The sequence below is a fragment of the Dermacentor andersoni genome, chromosome 1, assembly GCF_023375885.2.
Source record: "Dermacentor andersoni chromosome 1, qqDerAnde1_hic_scaffold, whole genome shotgun sequence".
Taxonomy (NCBI): domain Eukaryota; kingdom Metazoa; phylum Arthropoda; class Arachnida; order Ixodida; family Ixodidae; genus Dermacentor; species Dermacentor andersoni.
In genome coordinates, this window is record NC_092814.1 from 268,430,112 (window position 1) to 268,451,471 (window position 21,360).

The window sequence follows — 21,360 nt, forward strand, 5'->3', positions numbered from 1 at the left end:
CCATCGGGGGTATGACCCACTCAAGGTGTCCGCCTTTAAAAAAATTTAAAAAAAAGTTATGCTCTTGATTTCAGCATTGCGCAACCCGATACTATGACGCAAGGCCCAGAGAAGGCGAAGTGCAAAGGTTAAGTGCACAGATTAAGTAAAGGTGGGAAAGTATATAACGATACGGCATTGCAGTAAGTTTGGCAAGCCGGAAATGACGCAATAACAGGACAGGTGGCGACACCACCCTTCCAACCGCACCAGCTATCCGTAGGGTTACCGATTTTCAGTGTCTACTTGGCTGTATAGCTTAACTGTACCGCCATAAATAAGGATTGCATTGCATTCTAAAAAGAAGGGGGACTCAACATATAACTCTGGAGTACTTTTCCTGTGCCAAAATAGGCCTAATACGAAAAAATACGTTACACTTCACACTTATGTACCGGCGCCGAGATCTCGGCGCTTAATTGAAAGAAGTGAAGCTTGGCGCTTATTTTTTCGCTGTAATGATATCAGAAAAATTGATTTTTTAGATAGCAGTACAAGCTGATTAAATATTCCTTTTCAGTGTCCCTTTAAAACTATGCGTCACTATACGCTGTGCGTGGTGCGTTTCTGTCCAGTTTCAAAGGTCCCTTTGCATAACAGTGCGTAATCGAAAATATAACGTCACCGTTTTGCATAACAAACGTACTTTCGACGAATGCGAGCTACGCCTGCAGCACTGTTATGCTACATTTCGTGTAATCTGTTTGTGTACACACACACACACACACACACGTTTCACCGATCAGCAGGGGAAAAACAATGAACGTCGGCGCTCGTTTCGGTATTTCACACTGAAGTTCGCTAAAGCACTGGCGTATACGTTATACGCCAGGCGAATATACGTTATATTCCATCGACACAGCACACTCGTACATTCCGACGAGTACACAGCCGGTTTACATGTGTCGTAACGAGAGACACAAATAACACACTTCGCCCTCGAGCACCTAACCCACCAGGCTTGGCCTCGGAAAGAGCCGCAGGTCGGTGCCTCCACGGCACTAACACACCCAGGACACAAATTAAAAGAGCACAATGTTTATTTACAGCAGCTTTTGGCACAGACTCGTCTGTATGATACGCACTAAACACGCACACTCACATACAAAAACGCGCGGAGGGGAACGCAGGAGACAAACAAAATACGAACCATGTATTCGTACAGGAATATCACAACGTTGGGACGTAAGTACACTGGGATATGAGGGGGGGGAGAAAAAGAAAAGAGGGCATGATGGGGGGGGGGGGGGGGACGTCGTTCATACACCGCGAAGGGTTCGCAGCGACAAGCCACAAATGAACAAAGCGCCAAAGAACACAGAAACGGACGCCGACTCCACTTCTACGTCGTATCTCGTTTTTGCGTCCACCAGACGTGTTCGCAGCATCGCTCTCAGAATATATATATGTATGTATAAAAAAAAATACATCGTAGATTGTGCAAGAAAAGAAGAAAGGTTGTACGATTCTCCAAATAATGGCCTAGCGACAGACATATCAAACTCCCTCCACGACTTTAGTCTAGCTCTTTCTCACGACGCAACGCGCCCAGAAGTTGCACTTCCCTAGGTTTACCAATTGCAGCGCGACCAAGGACTGGTCGCTAAGAGCTGCCCGAGCACCGGCAATTATTTTCGAGATAGGAGCTAAGCGAGTCTCTTTGGTCACGGTAAATGTGAAAGAAACGAACAAACGCCTCCGCCGGGCTGTTAATTGGACAGAGGCGTTACTATACAGCGAGCAGTGTATGGAGCCAGCCGGCAAAGAACGGAGACTTGGACCAGACGAATTATAGTCGTTGCGACAGCGCGCAAACTTAGCGTCACCACGCAACAGCAAACCGAACAGCTTTTATGAGCTGGCAGCGCCCACGGTCCAACACTACTACATTGTTTCGTAACGATGCGACACCGGAGTGGAAGCTACAGCTGTCCGTCAGCCAAACAGAGGCGGAATCATGAGAATGCCCCTTCGCCACGTGTCCTCCTAACGTCAGAGCATGTTCGGCGTCGCTTGCCCAGTGTCAGAATGTTTGTTGTTAGTGGAGTTCATTCGGAGAAGAGGTGCAGAACGTGTCTCAAGAGAGTTTGAATTTGCGTACTGAAAGCGCCACGACCGGCTTGCGCTATTTTGTACTCCTTTGGGGTTCATTTGTATACCTTTTTGCGCTCTTTTGCAAGCCCGGCGGTTTGCGTGTTCTAACTCTACGTACGCAAAATCTAAAACTCCCTGTCACCTAACAGCACCAAGCTGGAAGGGGGTCATATTGCGAGTTGCGCGAGCAACAAGTACCGAAAGGCAGGCACAGACGATAGGAGTTCCTTCCTTGCTTCTGCGCAACGTGTGCTTCTTGCGCAACGAACATTATGAATCAGTACCATCTCGCGCAACTTTCAGTGAAGCGTGGAAAAAATGAGAACGGAGGTGAAGAACGGAAGCACACGTCGTAGCTTCGGCTGATACACTAAGAAAAGTTTACGCCCTCTAGAGTGCCCCTTCTGCCACACAACGATAACCGTCATCTGCCTTGATGCGTTTCCTTTCTTTAACGCGGCGAGCCCGGTACTTTCCAGTAACGAACGGCATGTGCGTTATCAGCATGATAGCATTCCCGACAGGAAAGTAGCGCGCGCGGCGTTTTCAAGAAAGGAAACGCGTAAAGGCAGATGACGATTATCGTTGTGTGGCAGAAGGGGCAATCCAAAGGGTGTAAACTTTTCTTAGAGTGTAGAGGCAACGTTAACACGGACATCAAAGCCACAACCACAAGGAACACGTTTCCGACGGATTTTCGGCGTTGGCTCCGGCCGCCTTCGTCAAGAGCAATGTGACGCTCGCTCGACCACCTAAGTCTGCCTTGTCAGATCACAGCGCCGACGTCCAATGTGGCTAGCGAAACATGAAAGCCGGTCGACATCGAGTGACGCCGGCCGGCGCCGACAATCCGTCGTCAACTTGTTCCATGTGGATGGGCCTTCAGTGCGGCGCAGAGTGTAGCGTTAGCGCACTAATGCAACACCAAATGCGTCTACGCGACTCTCTCCGACGTTTGTGGCCGAAAGAGAATGCGTGAACAATCGCGCGCACACGAAAATCTTCGAGCCTCACGGACTGTGGCTGCAGCTGAATGTGTAATCTATACCACTGAGCCGGGCGTGCACCACGTGCCGAAGGCAATGCCAGCGCCTGTCCCCTTAAATAGTAGAAGTCTTCATAACCAGCCCTTGGTTGCGCCGCAACCAGCACGATCCATCAACTCGCACCTGTCCCTCAGAAACCCAGCAACCAGAGACTACACACGTGCACACAAACCAGCTTAATCGCTATTCGCTGCCATCGTAGAAACATCAGCTGCTGGAGCAGTGACGGCGCCTGCGCTGCTGTCTTGAGCGCTCCACAAACCATTCGCGCAAAATCGGGCTGGACGATTCGAATGTGCGGCGCCTGGGTGCACAGAGGTGCCACTGCTCCGTTTTTACTACCTCCCGTGCCATCACTTTGCGGCACTGCCATGCAGAAATCGCACTGTGCCAATCGACACGCTGCCGGTTGCCTTTAACGCTACTTTACCAATATAAGATTACTAACGCTGCCGATTCTGGAAAAAAAGGGAAAACATGATTTGGCAGACCAAAACGTGTGCGAACCGTCGTGAGGATATATCGAAACGATTTCACTTATGGTGCACCACCCAGAGTAAGGTTGCCGCTTGCATGGTCAGAATTTCGGCGTTTAGGTGAAGGCAGGCCGAGCGGCACACAGCGCACTCACTGCAGCCCAATATGCAGGCATTATGACCTAATTTCTCGCTAGACACCGTCTCGCTAGCTTAGTGCAGCAATACGGGTCCTAAGCGCGGCACAACCTCAAGGTAATAGTGTCGAAAGACAGCGAAAGTTTTCAATGCATACTGGGAGAATGAAAATCCATAAATCGAGCGACAGAGACAGGGTACATATGTGGATGATATTGAATCATTCGCCCAGGACCAAAACGCAGCATGCAGCCTTAGCACATGGCATATCTGCCGTCGTTCTTACCACGCGAAACTGAACAACTCTTTCGACAACGGTGTTGATTCGCAGCGGCGGGACAACTGCCTGACCAATCAAACAGGAACGGCTGCAGAGGGATGCAATCGTGCCGTATTTCGTTACTCTAGTAGGATCGGTCACGTCAGACAACCAACGCTTAGCTGCAAATGGAGAGCTAATGAGATGGAGTCGCAATCCAACTCCATAGTGCAGGCCACAAAGCCAATTTTCGACAAAATATAGCGGCGCTATGCAGATAACTTCTTTCAGCTACTTCTGTGTGTGACGTCGATTAGAGCACAGGCCCGTAGCGAGCTGGCCTCTTTCGCGATGTGCATCTCTTGCGTGATGGTCGCCAGCACCACGTTGCGGACAAAACGAGTGCAAAACCTGTCGCGATAGCTTGCCTCCGTGTCGCGCATTGCCCAACATCCCATGCCTACACAAAATAAAAAAAAAAAAGTAAAGGGAGGGTAAAACCTATATTGACTTCCTTTAGTCGGCCACGGCGGGACCACATCGAACAACACAACGTGTTCGCTCATACCACGCACACGCAAACAACGCTTCTCTACGAGGCAGGTCGTTCGCGATTTTTTTTTTTTTTTTTTTGAAAGCCCCTGCTTAACTCTTTGCACATCAAAACGACCGACAGGCCGGTCGCGACGCGAACCATGCGCGCGACTACGACCCTCGTTCACAAAACCGGTCAACAAACACTCGCGTCATAAACAGAGAAAACGCAGCAAAAACTAAAGTGTTCGCGAAGCACATTTGTCAACAAGTTCCCCAGCCGTATATTATGAAGGCCAGCAACCACCTTAAATGTCGCTAGCAAACGTCACTTCAACACTGCTCGGCGAAAGCAGCGACTCCCGTACAGCAGTCCTGAAGCCTCTCTCACTTCACAGAAAACAGCGAACCAATCACATCGCAGTGAAGTAACGTCTGTAGGAACGAGGTCGTTGCGTCATCACTCTGTGCGCTGGCAAGTGGGCCGGTTGCTGTCCCTTCTCCGCAGCAGCCAAGTTAGTGAGCGGCGAAACATTGTCCCAGTTCAAACAGCAATGCACGCATACGCACACACACACACAGGCACACGTACGAGTGACAGCTATGGCTGGCGTACGTCGCTGAAGATCACCCATTCTGCAGCTGACCATGACACAGCGGGCAACCTGCGTTTCCGCCACAGGTGAAAAGATTCGACTCTTGCAATGTTACTGTACACCGCCACACATATGGCACCACCACGAGCATCAAATCATGCATGGTTGGCACAAAGATTTCCTCGCCGACACTGGCAAATTTGCTTGCAAAGGAACCTAGGATCACGCCACTGGCCATAATTTTCGTCTACTTCTATCCGAGCAGGTACATTTTCTTTTGTCTGGTTGCCAACATCTTGCCAAATGCTGAGCAATAATTGGCTACCACTCACTGCTACTCTGTTGAACAGCAGTATGTAAATAAAGTCTGCAAAGCATAATGTTCATTCCCGCCAATAATACACAGACATCACAGCCTCGGGAGTCTGCTTCACACCTTAACAAAGACCCACATAGAGACCAACACAAACTATGCATGCATCCTCCAAGGTTATTACCATCCACAAGAGGAACTTCCAATGAATGACCAGCCTTATGCTGCTCCACTTTTGCTTGGTTATGGTGAGTGTGTCCTGTATGTGCAATGGAGCAAGGGCCTCTAGTTTCAATCCAGTACCACCCCGAGTATCACCTGCTCGGTTGCTGCTACTTTTGATGATTGATGTGCAATGCCTTGTTCAGTGTGCTCTCAATCACGTGTCTACAAATTGTGTGCCAGCTAGCAGAACTTTGTGCAAAATGTTCTTGTTGAGCCTCAAACATGACATGTACCCACGAATGGGGGACGGGCCAAGAATCAGGCAGTTGGAAGGAACGCAATAAAAAAAACATAGAAATGAAAAGGTTGAAGAAAGAAAAACTGGAAATGAAGAAATTGTGCAATTGACTGATCAGACAACATGAATAGCCAATAGATTAAGAGCAGATTCCTTAGACAATTCAGACCATAAAGAATTTGTAAAAAAAGATAATAGTGACATTAAAGAAAAAAATTCATATGCAAATGTTTTGTAGCTTGTACAAAATCGAATACAGTATCAAACACATCCCAGTGGCTAGAACCTAGTGCCGACGCTCCAAAGGAGAGTAAAACCTAAACTTAGTTTCAAACAACCTTTGCAAAATAGTGCTTCAAGAAGCCTTTTTCTTTGAATAAATCCGTAGAATAGGAAGCAGTGGTCAATTGATTCCATTTCACTACAGGAACGACACCATATAAGACCTGTGTAAATATAGACAAAGGGGGTATATGGTCACATGACCTTGCAAATGAAACCTTGAGATGTCTTAGGGACCCCCCTCCCCCACCAAGGAATCTTCCAGAAAAAAAAAACAGATGTTGAAAGTCAGAGAGTACCATTGATGATTTGATGGAATAGATACATATTGAAAATTTCCTTTACGTAATTGAGGTGGCATAAGCCAGAGCTGGCATAACAGACGACAGGTTCATTGCGAGATGCTCGCACTACTGAATCAGCCATTTTATTTGAGAACCCACAGTTGCCAGGTGCTCATAATAACCTAGCAAAAAGTAAGGGTTGGGGAATGAACAAGAGGAATGCCCACAAGACAGCTGAATTTGAGGAGGGTGTAAGCAAACAAACTGAAAGCAAATGATCACTTAAGAGCAATCAATTCGAGAATACATATCGTATTTATTCGAATATAGGTTTACTTTTTTTCTGGAAAATGTTACCCAGAATAAGCTATCAATTTATATCCGTGATCGAAGAATGTCAACCTATATTTGTGAGAAAGCTAGCAAAAGTATAGAGCTAACGGAGTTCCTCCATCGCGCCCAGCGTTAAGCTAGTATGGAGGTTATCCACGCTGACTTTAAGCAAAAAAGAGGCGAGGCGTGCAGACAGGACACAAGAGTAGAGAAGTGGACAACACGAACGCCGTGTCTACAAGTTGTGTGCCAGCTAACAGAACTTTGTGCAAAATGTCCTTGTTGAGCCTCAAACATGACATGTACCCACAAATGGGGGACGGGCCAAGAATGGGGATCCACTTCCAATGTCCACTTCTCTACTCTTGTGTCCTGTCTGCACGCCTAACCTCTTTTTTGTATGATAAATTCTTACCAACTAGCTCAGCTTTCTGTCGTTCTGACTTTAAGAAATGGCGCATATCCAACACCCTCAATGGCACTGAGGATGCCTGCAAAGCATCCAACGAGGATGACTTCTCTGGCAGTTCCGACAAGGATGCAGCTTGTGGCATCGACTAGCGAGATTTAGCAGCCGAGCTTTCGGTAAATAAAGGTGTCATGTTCGAAGTTTTTCGTTTTTCCAAAAAAATATGGGCTGACCTATATTTGTGTTCAACCTATTTTCAAGTAAATATGTTAGTCGCCAAGCTCAGTTTCGAAAATGGCAGTGAAATTTGGAAGCCATAAAGAAAAAGACCAGCAAATGGGAGAAAATACCTACCCCAGCCTTCTTACACAATGAAGCACCAATAGCTACAACGATGCAAGGATGATAATCTTGCTTTAGATTTAGATACCCAAATCACTGCACCTTATTATTTTGTGACACAAATGTCAAACTCAATCTTACTATTTTGATCGAATTTTCTTGAGGGTGTGGCATCTTGGATATTCAAAGGTTTTGATTGTGCCTGCAAAAACTATCTGCGCTGCTTGAACTTAAGGCCAGCAAGTAAGGATCAGCAATGAAGGTATACCAAGGTCATCTGAGTGAAGAGTCAAGCAAAAACTATTTCCTGCATGATGTGATTGATAGCTGCTTCCACAGCGGGTATCTCGTACACTGACAGCGAAATAATTTAACACAAAACCACGTCGTTAACTCATGTTTATGGCAAAAATTTTGCAGACAGGAGACATACGCTTATACATCTGTTTTATGAATCTTTTTTTTTTTTAAAGAACACTACGCCTCTGCTTAAGCTAAAAAACCAAGAGTTCTTCAAATGAAATGTTTGACAAGATAGAAAAGTTTCCTGCAACCCAACAATGTCTGGAGAAAACTCAGAAGACAGATATAAGCCTGTTGCTGCACAATGAATCGGTCAGCAATTCCACTGTAATATTTTGAGAGACCCTATGGTAGGGAAATATTGAATGGGAGACTGCCCGATTCAAAATACATTACTCTGAAAGGTTTTTCTTTGAAAGGCTGTCTGTCACATACTTTTAGTCAATTGAATAAGAGAGCAAATATTCTCAGATAGAGGGGGATTTGGAGCAATCGACGGAGTGGGGATCCCCGTTCACATCATCAGAATCAAGCACGCATCCTGACTGAGGCCAGTTAAGAGCAGTAAATGGACCTGCATATTGAACAGCGAGGGCAAGGAAATGGTTTATATTTGATGATGCAATGAATGCAGATGATCAGAAATTTCAGAGGTCACAACAGGTCACAACAGGCCATAGCCTTTACATAGCCCTTTCTACTGCATCAGCAAGGGACTGAGGAAGGGCCACATCTGCTTCTCAGGGTTAACGGGCTGTGCAACGGCACAGTCGCAAGCTTCTTGCCTAACCATCAGCAATAATTTCTCGATAGGAGCAAGAACTTTGTTCAACCATTTTAATAATTTGAACTTCCATTGCCTTTGCAAAGCAGCACAGGCCAAGCTCTGCAGAAAGGACAGCACCTTTGTAACCAAAATTTATGGTCACCAGAATTGCGATTCTCATTGTAGATGTAGCATCAGGGAAAAATAAACCACTTTTAATGCTATGTTGACACTGCCAACACTTGAGGCGCTGAGGATAAAGGCTCAACTTTGTAGATCAGGTGCAAAGCTTTGATTACAGTAGGTTCGACTGTAATGACCGACTCGGTCGGAATTTTGGCATCCACAATGCTTCCACACCAAAAGACCAAAACTGCGCCTGCCACTGAAAGCATATTCAGTAGATGTAGAACTTGGCTTGAAGGGGGATGGAATGAACAAGCTCACCGGATTTGCAGCAAACACAGAGCACTTGAGGCCTTGTGCACAGGTCTGGTCTAAAGAAAAGGCAAAGCAGACAATACCTCCATAGACAGACTAATGTATTTTTTATCTTCTGGAAGTGGCCCATAGTTGCCCAAAGTTCCACTTGTTTTTCTTTTTCATCTGCATGATAGCCCCCATTGGCCAGCACAAAAGTAATAGGAACAAAGCTGGCTCAACTGTCCAAGAAAAGCTACACTAACAGGACAAAGCAGAGACTGACAGAGGAAAACCACCAAACCATAGAGAACCATAGAGAAACGCATGAATCTTGCTAATCAGCTTAAAAACACTTGTAAAAAATAAATTATAAAGAGGGAATGAGAAAATGCCAAGAGAGATAGTAAACAACCCGATCCTTGCCCACATTCCTGAGTAGAGGTGTGCGAACAGATCGAACCTGTGATTTACTTGCATGTGTTCATACAGCGAGCTGGTCAGTCATGAAAAGTATGGCACCAAATGGAAGGAAAAGGGGCTAATCAGTGGGGCCAACTGTAAGGGCGAAAAGCTGGGGCTGCCACCACATCCCATACAACCAAGGGGCTTCTCAACTGGGCTCAAGAAGAATGCACACGCTCGGATACAAGCACACAAGAACATTTCTGGGTCACTTTGTGCGGAGGGCTTAGTGCCAACAATCACCTCTCTGCACTTTCGTACTGAAACAGGAATCAATGAAATGAAAGTGATGGCAAGATGTGCAAAAGAAGCAGGCACTTCTTTTAAGATTTTTAACAACCTTCTCTCTCTCTCCCACATGCACACACACACTGAAAATGCTGGCAACAGCCATCCACATATCAGCCTAACACCCAGTTGGGCATCATGCATGTGATTGTGACAACAAGAAGGTGAATAAGCTCCATTTAAATAAAGAAAACAAGGAGTTAAACACCAAAAATCATAGTTTTGCCTGGATTCACTGCTGATGTGAATAGCCTCAGATAAGCTGAAGTCAAAATCAGTGCAGACAACAGCAAAAGGGAGAATATTTCACATGCCATTTTTGCCATGTCAGCACCACACCAGAGGACACATTCAACAACTCCTTAATGAGAAAGTAAACATGCCCACTGCCGCCAACATTTCAAGCACATTTGACACTTCCAGATATCTGCAATAAACATGTCTACAAATTTAACTGTACACAAAAGACTAAACATGTCTCCTAGTGTCCACACATCACATTATATAAAAACCACACGCCATCCAACATGCACTCTAAGTGGGCAGGTCACGGGATAATTTGTACATGTAACAGGCACAACAGCATGAGTGACAGGCAGAGAGGTATGCATTCATTCATCTCTTGATCAAAGTACATAAATTATCATACTACACAGGTGTCACAGAACTAATAAAAGAGAACAAAATAATGTGAAAGTACCTAGCTATCTGGTTGAAACAAGATGACTTAACGAAGACTGTACAAGGTGGATGTGTTAACCCCTCTTTCACATAATCAAGATTCTCATCATGCTCAGCTCCATCATGAGCCAACTAGCCCTGCCAGTGGCCCCATAATAAAGAAATGAAGCAAAGATGAGAGATTTTGCCATGAATGCTCTCACACAGCAGGCAATGAAGCTTTGTATGCACAGATGTCTGGGCAAAATTGACACACAAAGAAAATGGTACAAGCACAGAAAAGGCAGGCAGCCCACACGCTCCTGGCCATTTCTCTCTCCTAGCTCCACCGCAGCCAAATAGAAGCCCACATTTTTGTTACCTTCAACCCCTGCAACCAATAAGCAGTCAGAAAGAATAAATGCTATTGCATTTAAAAATAGAAGGATGGCCAATGCACTGACGCCCGGCAAATCAAATATTGCAGCCTTATTTTTAAGCCAGTTCCATGAACTGAAGGCATACCCAGAGTCTCAAGCACATGTGACTAAACAACCTGTCTCACGATTCTAATTTGCCAATTTTAGCTGGAGCACCATGAACTGTTCAGCACCACAACACTTTGGAACAATGACAGTGCATTACAAATCGCCCACTTAGTGCACATGTAGGCAGGAAACTTTTCGCCAACCCAGGGATGCTTTTAGGGTCCCAGATATATTTTTTTCACACAGTCTGAGAAAAGTATTCTGTAATGGTACAATGTTTTCAGAAGACACTTCCTAGTTTCATATGGGCGGTGTAAGAGAACTACGAGTAGACAGGTGAATCACTGATACTAAATCTTGCAAACTAGAAGTTAGCAATTTGCTACGATGTGCTGTAATGAACCAAATTTAGACTTGCACATCAGTACCACATGAAAAATGTTAACAACACTATCAGACACTGACTGCCCATAATGTTGGCAGGGCCAGTACAGGCTAGACATGAGACAAGTTGCTTGCACCAGAAATTTAGAGGGTGGGAGTCGCAAACGCTTTCTTTCGTGAGAAAGCAACAGTCTGATCCATACAGAAGTTCCGATATTTTTTTATTAAATAGGCGGTCCAGATAAGGTGTGTAAAAACTGGTGTCAAAGAAAAAAGAACTTACATTTTAACCCAGGTAACTTATTTGCTACCTTTCATAATTTTTAGTTACAAAATACACAAATGTCATGCAGTGGACTCAATTTAGCTGCTGGTGGTGATGACAATGAAGTCTTCAACCAAGCTACAAACAGTGCCTACAGAGGTTCTTGTGCAGTTTGGCACTCTATGAACCAAATACCCATGCCACATGGAAGAGTTAATGTCATTAAGTGCCCAACTATAAAGTAGGTGCTACACAAGCATTCTTAATGACACTGAGCACTACCATGACAGCAGAGGTGAAAGCAGTAAGCTTGTTTTCAATCATAAAAAATATGTATAATATTTAGCAAATAAAACATTGGGAGCTGGAGTACACATTCGACAGCTGAATGAGATGGAAGAAAGCACTATATCGCAAGTGGCATTAAGTTCCAACACCATTAAGTATTTCCATGTGGCACCACGTGAATGGCCTTAAACTTGAGGGCATTAAGCAATTACTGTATTTTCCAGTTTATAAGTCACACCTTTGTATAAGCCGCACCCCCCTCAAAATGACAGTTCTACAAAAAAAAAAAAAAAAAAAAAAAAAAAAAAAAAAACACCTAAGTCGCACTGGTGCATAGGATGCACCTGTTCATTCAGTAGGAGATTTAAAAATCACAGTGACGTTTCACTTCGTGAACGCGGGTCACACGCAAGCGTACTGGTGCCGTTCGTATAGAATTGCGACAGCAATGTGGGCACTCCCGCTGCATTTCTGCTGTTGTGATCGCCGTGACGTTCTGTACAGAGCCTAAGGCCGATAACATTGTCCCCGTATGCTGTATGTGCGAATGAACACGTGCGACAGTGAGCCGAACCACGCACAAGGGAGGAAAGCGGGAAAGCAGCGTGGGATAGAGGTGGGGTGGCTTGTACTCTCATAGCAGCTGTGTAGTTTGCGCAGTGGCGCGTGCTGTATCTTGAAAGCGACCTGCAGATCATTATTAGTCATTATCTATTATTAGTCATTTTATTTTAATTTCATATACCTCACAGGCTCCAGGAGTATTGCGTGAGGTGAGATGCGCAGACTTCTGAGTCGGTCAACTCGTGGTCAGCGTGCTGCCACTTGCATTGCTGCTGTCCTTCTCACAAGGTGCTTGGCAACTCGAACACAAGAAGAACCCAGTACCTCCATAGTGTGCACACAAACCGTAGCAACTGCCAGAAGAGGTCAACCCAGCGCGCTTTGCATGTCCGATTTTGATGGCAGTTTCTTCCGTGGAAAAAGAATGCATATAAGTTGCACCGTTCTATAAGAGGCGCTGACGAAAAATTCAGAGAAGAAACGTGAATTATAGACTGGAAAATACAGTAATGTCATTTTTGGTGCCTGTGTGGCACGGGCATTAATTTGTGATGCATGTTTATAAAGTGGTTTATGCCTACTGACAACTAAGCGATAGGGGCAGCAGATAAAGCCAGTGCTAAATTGACAAAAATAAAAGCTCATGAGCAAGGTTACCACTGTGCATATTTCCTGGCACCGCAATTCTATTTCAATGAACAAGCAACAAATAATCTTAACTGGAGCCCAAAGTATTTATGACAAAGGCAGAAAAAATTCAAGAGCATATGTACGTTACCAGAAAGCTGTTCTTCATTCTCAAAGAGTGAAAATTAACTATTCATTGCACTATGGTGCAGAAGTACGAAGAGAGCTGAATTGATTGTTTCATGTCCTTCTACACACAAACACACACACACACACACAAACAAAAGGGGTGGGAGGTTTTTACCAGGTTTAAATGCCATGGGCCAGGGGACCAAAAGAACTTGCACTTGAGATCATATGTTTGTCTAGTTTCTTTGATCTTGTATTCTTAGTACCCTTCAGCAGCAAGAAATCCAGCCTTCCAGTATTCCAGCAGAATCCCACAAACGATGCTTGCCTTAAAATAATGCGTATTCAAATAATGTGAGCCACAGTGAAATAAAAGTAGGGGTGTGCGATTATCAAAATTTTCAAATACAAACTGAATATCGAGTAATGATATGCATATGCACTTATTAGCAAGTTGGGTTAATTTGTCATTTTGGAACACTGCAATTACACTGTGTTAAAAACCTAGACAAAGAAGGTGTTATACTAAACCACTGTGTATTTCACTCATGTTAACTCAGAATATTTAGTAATTCTCACTAGTTCTACTTGCCAGCCTGTGCCTTATTATACCCCACCAAATGCCTGTAAAATCTGAGGCATTTGACCCTGTGCCAGTCGTCACTCATCGCACTTGCTGTCAAGCATATAAGCTCAAAATTGAGGGTGGCACTGCAAAAAAAAATTGAAAATAAAAATAAAGGGGGGGAAGCATCTTCGCTGTCTGCAAACCAGTTCGCCCTTGCTACTGGGAGTCTGGATTTGCCGCACAGTTTAGATGTTTAGTGTCTAAGTGTGCTTTACAGGCAAACTTTCACTAGCAGCACGAAATCCCGAAATTCAGCCCAATATCGCCCCAATATTTATAGATTAGATAGAAACAAATACTAAGAAACATGTTCGTGCTCCCACACAGCCAGCAATATATTCAATTTGATTCAAATATTCGTATTCAACCACATATTAGAACATTTTTGAATATCTATTTTTTTAATCGAATACAAACATTAAAAATATAATATTCTATAATATTCAAACTTTTCGAATATTTGCACACCCCTAAATAAAAGCATTTTGGGTAATGTAAAACAGATAAAAATAATTAACACTGCACCTAAAACAAAGCTGAAATACTCGAACCAAGGCACCCAATGAATTATATATTGAGACATACAATTACAGTCTTTCCTTGTTTTAAAATGACATAAACACGACCGACATCAACCACGAATTCACTCGTCCCTAATCTGCATGTACGCCATCCAATGTGCAGTGATACCCATAAAGCCGTCAGGGGGTGGACAAGAGACATGTCTGCCTGGACATCAGTTTGCACAAAGCTATAAAAGTGTGTTGCATAAAGGGTGTCTATGCGGAAAGACATAATAAAACAAGGCAGCTATTTGTGCTGTTTTCAGATGTAACAAAGGTCAAGTGAGGTGTGCACTTGAAATGCGCAGGCCAGCAGAATGACATGAACCTATTGGAAACTAATGTAAAAGGGCCTCTGCATAATGTCAAACAACCAATCACACAGTCAAGTATGTTTACCAGTTGTAATCACTACACTGACACAGCCTCTCTCTGTGCCTGTTAACAGGGCAACAAAGGCATCGAGCGCATTACAAAAGCGAGCAAAAAAAAAATAGGATCATGAAAAAAAAATTGTAAGAACCCACAGAGCACAACATAAGATAGGACTACTACAAGCAGCAAGCACCGCCTTTCAACAGGAAAGCACGCAGCATATGGTAAAGTATTAAAAATAGCATCATTTAACATGCTGACAGACCCAGCCAAAATGCATTGCTACAAAAAAGAACGAAAGAAAAAAGAAAAACATGCAGCAATGGGTGAACTAAGCAAAAATAGGATCGCCAATAAAAAGCTGAAGAGCACAAAGCAAAACACAATGCAAAATACCAACAATGACCACGAACTCGAATGCACATACGACCAGCTAGGGTAAAGACAGGGTCACCTGTGCAGCTCACATTGAAAGCTCCAGAGCACCACAATCACTACAAGAGCATGGAACTGGCAAGAAAATGGAACAGTCAATCAAGTGATGCCAAAAGGTAAGCAAGAGCTCAAGCCCCATTAATAAATTTTGGCAATGGCAATTAACTGCTCAAGACAGACCTTGGATACCCTGGCCCTTTGGACGTTTCACAAAGCCAGAACAAAGCGCGAAAAATAAAATAAGAATGACAGTGTGAAAGGAAGCTTCCCTTTCTTTCAAATCAAATTCAACATATCTGAACTCGTCAGTCAAAACATCGGACAATTAGACACTTTAGCCTGGAGAAACCGCATGATCCTGTTGACCACATTTTGTCACAAGCAAGTCAGTGGAGCCCCAACAGCCAGGCAATGTTCGCAGGAAGTAGCTTGTATGATGGTGCTTTTTACTCCAAACTTGGTTCTGTCATCACAGCGTCCTGGCAATGGTATCAAACTCATGGCAGCATGCGGTGCCATAATTGAATGGCAGCTTTTTAAACTCTAAGAGGCAAATTTTTGTAGACGTCACAGAAACATTACTTGGCTATAGTATTTCAAAAAGAAGAAAATGCTTAGAAAGGTTACTTTATTACTTTTTTTTTCCTTGCTGCCTTTGCACTAGTTCAGTACCTACTGCATGTTTTGTGCACTGCATGAGAAAAGCAGTGTCTGTGAAGCTCATGGTGGAGTATAAAAGATGACATGAGCAATTTTTTGTTTTGCATTGTTGCCACTAGAGGGTGACTGTCATGCAGTAGGAAAAATGCTCACTGTAAGCTCAGCAGCAAAAAGCCAACAGTAGGGAGTATATATTCCCACTGCTCGCTAAAGGGGTTAATGCATTGTTAGTCAGCGAACAGGGGCCATTATTATAAATTTACGACGTGTCAACAAGTTTTGAAAACCAAAAACTGAACATACTGATAGAGACGAGGTAAGAAAGCTCACAGCTTTCGAGATAGAAAGTGAGGCCACAGAACCACCTAAATTTTTGCAAAACAAAGCTGGGTGACCATATTTTACCTTCACACATTGCACTGACTCCCAAGCATCATGCACATCATTCACATGAGGCACACAAACCTCTCCCATCGCAATTCAATATTGTTTGATTCTAAAATGCAGGACAACACAGCAAAACAAGAGCAAACGCTACACACTGTTGAGACATGCAGCAGACCACAGTTTTATAGCCTGAAAGCCAGAAAAGCATCACACGGTAGCGTTTTAACAGCCAGTGCAATGTCATTGGTCTACACTATGAGATCACTGAGCCTCAAAAGTGCCAATACCAGCACATATCTGCGGCCTTCACTTGCAACTCACTTTGCCGGGAGAGTGAAGCTGCACAAATGCACTGCAAGAATGCAGGTTACATATCTCCTCACGGGGGTAGCATTGACTATGCATGCCAATGTTCAATAAAGCAAAACACAGGGCAGAATTCAATATAAATGTGTCTTCCATCGTTTACCAATTACACTAACATTTTGCAATGCCTCCACCAAATTTTTCTGACACAGTATCGTACAGGGTTTTGGTAACCCACATCTACATTCACACTTTTATTAATGTAGCCTTGTACAAAGTTTCTACATATACACATATATACAGGGTGTAAGTGCAAGCAGTAAGACTTCAGAAACTCACAGAAGTGCTCGTTTTTAATTACACCAGTAAAAAAATGCAGCCTTTGAAAACAAGTGCTAAGGATCACTGTCAAAGCCTTCAGCTGTCAGGTATCGGTCACTAGCTTGTGCATCTATGGTGCAATTATAAACTGCCTGCACACAAGGAATTCTCTAAAAAAGACCTCAACGTTCTTAGGATTGATGTGCATGTACGCAACTACGCATCCAAGCAACACCTTTGTTCCCTCTAGGAGAATGAACCCAACATGTGTGTGCTTGATTTTTTTTTTTAATTAACACATAGAAGAAAATTGAAAGATTTTCTGCGAATACAGATGGTATCTCCAAAGTTGAGCTACTTCCCACTTGTCTTACAATGACTAACATACACAGGAATAAAACATTTACGAACATAAAGCTGTGGAATTTCGGTGGTAAACCCACGGTACTCATGGCCATGTGCAATATTTTAATGTGACCAGTACTCCAGTAAATATAACTTTTGTTAACAGGACACTAAAGGAAAATATGTAATAAGTTGAGCTAGATTAATAGTTTGTTTGTCCAGAAGCCTATCATCGTTTTCTGTGTGCCCAAACATCCCTTTGTTGCTTAAATAACTGCTGCCAAAAGCCCCGCTGTCGCTACTCAATTTGAATGGAACGTGCCACAAAGGGCGAGTTGACATAATCTCCACATGCCTTCCCTCCATTCCTCACTCTGCAAATCAGCCAGTGCTGATGTCCCATAGGAGGTATATTCCACAAGTGGTGCCACTCCTGTTTCTAATTTTTGTCGTTTTCTCGCTTAGAAAGGTCTGTTCTCACTACAAATGATGAACTTGTTATTAAGGATCTTTCAAATACAATATCTTTCAATCTAACTCAACTTAATATTTTCCTACAGTGCCCCTTTAAAGGGCCCCTCACCAGGCCCCATAGCAAATTTTGGTTGTACGCTGGAAGTTACGTGTCCTCTAGGGAGTGTTCTGCCCCAAAAATTTTTCAAATTGGCTGATTAATAGCCAAGACAGAAATATTTCAGTGCCACGAACCCATGATTTCAGGAGGCGAGCTCCACTGCTAAGCAAGACACTCTCTCCATTTGCCCAGTCTAGCCTCGGCAAGCAAAATTCCTTCACTGCGTTCTCCCATTCCGGACCTCGAGGATCGCGTGACACATACATCACGGGCCCTGCCTTTATTTTTTTTTCCTCCTCGCTTTTTTGCAGCACAGCACACTTCCGCTGATGGCATCGCGCACAAGCTGTTGCGATTGTCTCGTTTCGCGCAGCATACAATTTTGTGCGCTGTGCATGAGAACACCTGACTAGTGCTATAAGCAATTGCTACACGAATACTGAGGCAGACACAAGTGGATAACAGAGCATGATCTCGCGCTGGAACATGGTAGAAAATGAAATAGTTTTGGTGTTTGCCCGTGCGACTGCACGACGTGGGGACAAGCATACGAAACGGAAGTACACCTCTCTTGCTGCAGTGCCAAGTAAAACAAATACATGCAGACATTCGGTTTGTGTGTTTTATTATTTCTCTAAGCTTTAATTCGTCTATCCAAGCAACATATTACACAAATAACAGATGTTTCCTAGAATAATTCTCAAAGTCACTTGTCACCACGAGTGACGTCACAGCGAACACGTGTACGTAGGCACACTAGCACGTGTACGTCATCCTCCGGATTGGAGTGCGCAGGCCGCAAGAAGGGAAAACGGCATTAGGTTTGAAATTTCAGATCTTTCCACGGCACGTAGCAATGTAATACTTTGCAGACATCATCGTTATAGCGCATTGTATGCTCTGCGTTTGTCAGCTCAAAATGCCCAGTCCTGGTGAGGGGCCCTTAAAGCTTCCTTTTAAGGGCTAAGCATTTAAATTATAGGAAATGTAAACTGGCAGCAAGATCTCAATACGTATTACACAGCATTCTTATTATTATCTTAACTTGCATATCTGTCACTCCATACTGCTAATTTTTTTTAGCTACACTACAGCGTGAAACGCACAAACACTACTATGCTTTGACGGTGTGCAGACTGGCCTTTTTCAATTATAACTTAGATTTGCACAGTGTAATTTTCATTTACTACACTAAAAGGTATGATCACCGGATGCTTTAGCTTCTTCGGCAAAGGATTCTTTAGCTTCTTCAAGCACACATGGCCTTCATAAAAATCTATTTATAGCCTGTGCGTATATATACCTATACATACATATATCCAGGTACTCCTAAAAATAATCCATAATCAAGGCTTCCTTTACCCAAAGAACTCACTGACTGGGAAGGGAAAAAAAAAACTAAAAAAGCTGGGCTCGGTGACCAAGATTCACTGGAAAAGCAAGCCTTCCACACACTGCACATGCTACAGGCAAACACAAGAAGCCTGAAAACTTAGCCACTAAAGTTTGCCTTCACTAACAGGTGCTTAAAAATCAGGTGGAGCATTCTAACAGTTGCAGTGGAGTACAAACCGAACGAAAATTGTGAAGCCCCAAATTACACCGTGCTAAAGGACAGTACATTTTGGTTCATTAAACAATAGGTATCAGATGAGCACAGAACAAAGTGAACAGTAACAACAGCAAGGCTGGAATAATATAAAACTATTCCAATCTGTTTTTATTCCAAATCCGCCATTAACCTTACATGATAGGTCAAAATAGCTCAGGCCCAGCCTATATGAGTGGGCTCCGTGCACATACACGCAAAGCCCGAGCCATTTTGACCTATCACGGAGGGCAAATGGATGATTGGAATAAAAACAGACTGAAATAGTTTTACATTATCCAGGCCCAGTACTGCTCCTTTCTGGATCTTGCAGTCATCCAGTCTTTCCCCATATTCTAATGCAACCTGATTACGCCCAATGACAATACAGCATGGCAACTTTGACAATCAGGTCACTAAAGTGACCAGTCTTCTCTGGTTTCACATCAATCGCCTTATGCACGGAGAAGGCTGTGCTATAACCTACACGTACGTCAAAGGCTGAAAGCCATGTCAATGCCATTTTGAACACAGTGCCACTGCATTACAGCAGATTCTTTATGAAGAAAATAAAACCTTCAAAATGTCGTATCACAAAGAAATCTGCACTAGCGATGTTGGAGCATTGCCAGGTACTTAACTATGACCCAAACACCTGCCTGCACAAATAATAGCTTATCTCTGTATTTTAAAAACACCGAAGTTTAGACCTTGCAGTCTTTTCCAACCAAAGGTATTAAAAGCAAAACACATTCCTTAAAAAAAGGCTATCAAAAATGATTATTGCACACACACACACACACACACACACACACACACACACACACACACACACACACACGTACGCATGCACACGCACGCAAGCACACACACGCAAGCACACACACGCAAATCTTTTTATCTTTTCGACATTTATATTGCCACAGGAGTTTCAGCTGTCTAAAACCTCCTCTCCCAAATATGCCTTTTCTTTACCGCATGGCGACTTCCCACTTGCCATGGATCAAAATTGAAGATGCATCCAAAAATTGTCAAAAATTATCCCCTAATAAAAGCACGGCGCTCGTTTACAGAGTGCTTCCCGTCAGCAGTTCCGTTCTCAAAAGCAAACTGCATTAATGCTTTTTAGCCACATGCTACAGCCAATTGCCGGCACCCACTGTCAACCACAAGAATTAACTGTGAGTAAGAACTGAACAATACAAACAGCACACTGTGTAAACTTCTCACTTCTTTTTTTTAAACCAGATGCTATAACTAGTCCAACAAAGGTCTGCCTCCTCAAAGGCAAAATGTCTGGTCAACAACTGAATAAATACAGAACCTTGCCATAGCAAAGTACACTGCCAACTCCACATACAGATATATGCACATATACAAACACATGGCAACACATTACACAAGTATGTGGGTGAGAGAGAGAGAATGCCAATGGTGTGGTGAAATAATGAGGGGGTTCACTTGTGCTCGTGGTGGAACCCTCCAAGCAGCGGGGGAGAGGGGGGGGCAGCGGTGAGTTGTGGGAAGTGGCAGGTGTGTGTGTGAAGGGTGGAGAGAGCCGGACCTAGATGTGGGTCGCCTCCTGTGTGTCCCAATCATCGTCGTCTGTGGTGTCACTCTCAGAGCCTGGCTCAATATCGCTGCTGGGATCGTCACCCCCAGCACCCGAGGGGCACAGGTGGCTTGGGGATACAAACTTTAGTGACACCTGGACAAAACAATGGAAGAATGTTACAAGCATGAAGTCCATTGATATCTACGATAAATCATTACAGTCTCCACCAACACACACAAGAGGGCTCATTGTAAGCAAATAGTTGATTTCAGGTAATTTTGAATCTTGTTAATTCGAACACACTTAATTCGAACTTCCGGTTTATTCTAACTGACGCAGTGGTACCAACAAAGTTATGTGTATTCTAA

General features: G+C 43.7%; 1 protein-coding gene across 3 annotated transcripts in view; it reads right to left on the minus strand.

Annotated features, from left to right (window-relative positions):
- Positions 1 to 1,061: 1,061 nt before the first annotated feature.
- The window catches only part of LOC126547709 (phosphatidylinositol 3,4,5-trisphosphate 3-phosphatase and dual-specificity protein phosphatase PTEN-like), a 118,046-nt gene continuing 97,747 nt past the window's right edge, over positions 1,062 to 21,360 (minus strand). The window contains exons 11-12 of one of the 3 annotated variants that reach the window (XM_055063133.1): positions 21,002 to 21,145; positions 5,167 to 5,251 (exon numbers count right to left, since the gene is read on the minus strand). In XM_055063133.1, coding sequence (XP_054919108.1) covers positions 21,002 to 21,145 — 144 coding nt within the window. In that variant the 3' untranslated portion in view covers positions 5,167 to 5,251. Of the gene's footprint in view, positions 5,252 to 14,193; positions 21,146 to 21,360 lie in introns of those variants that run through there. The other 2 variants (XM_055063132.2, XM_050195663.2) reach the window with 2 other exon arrangements.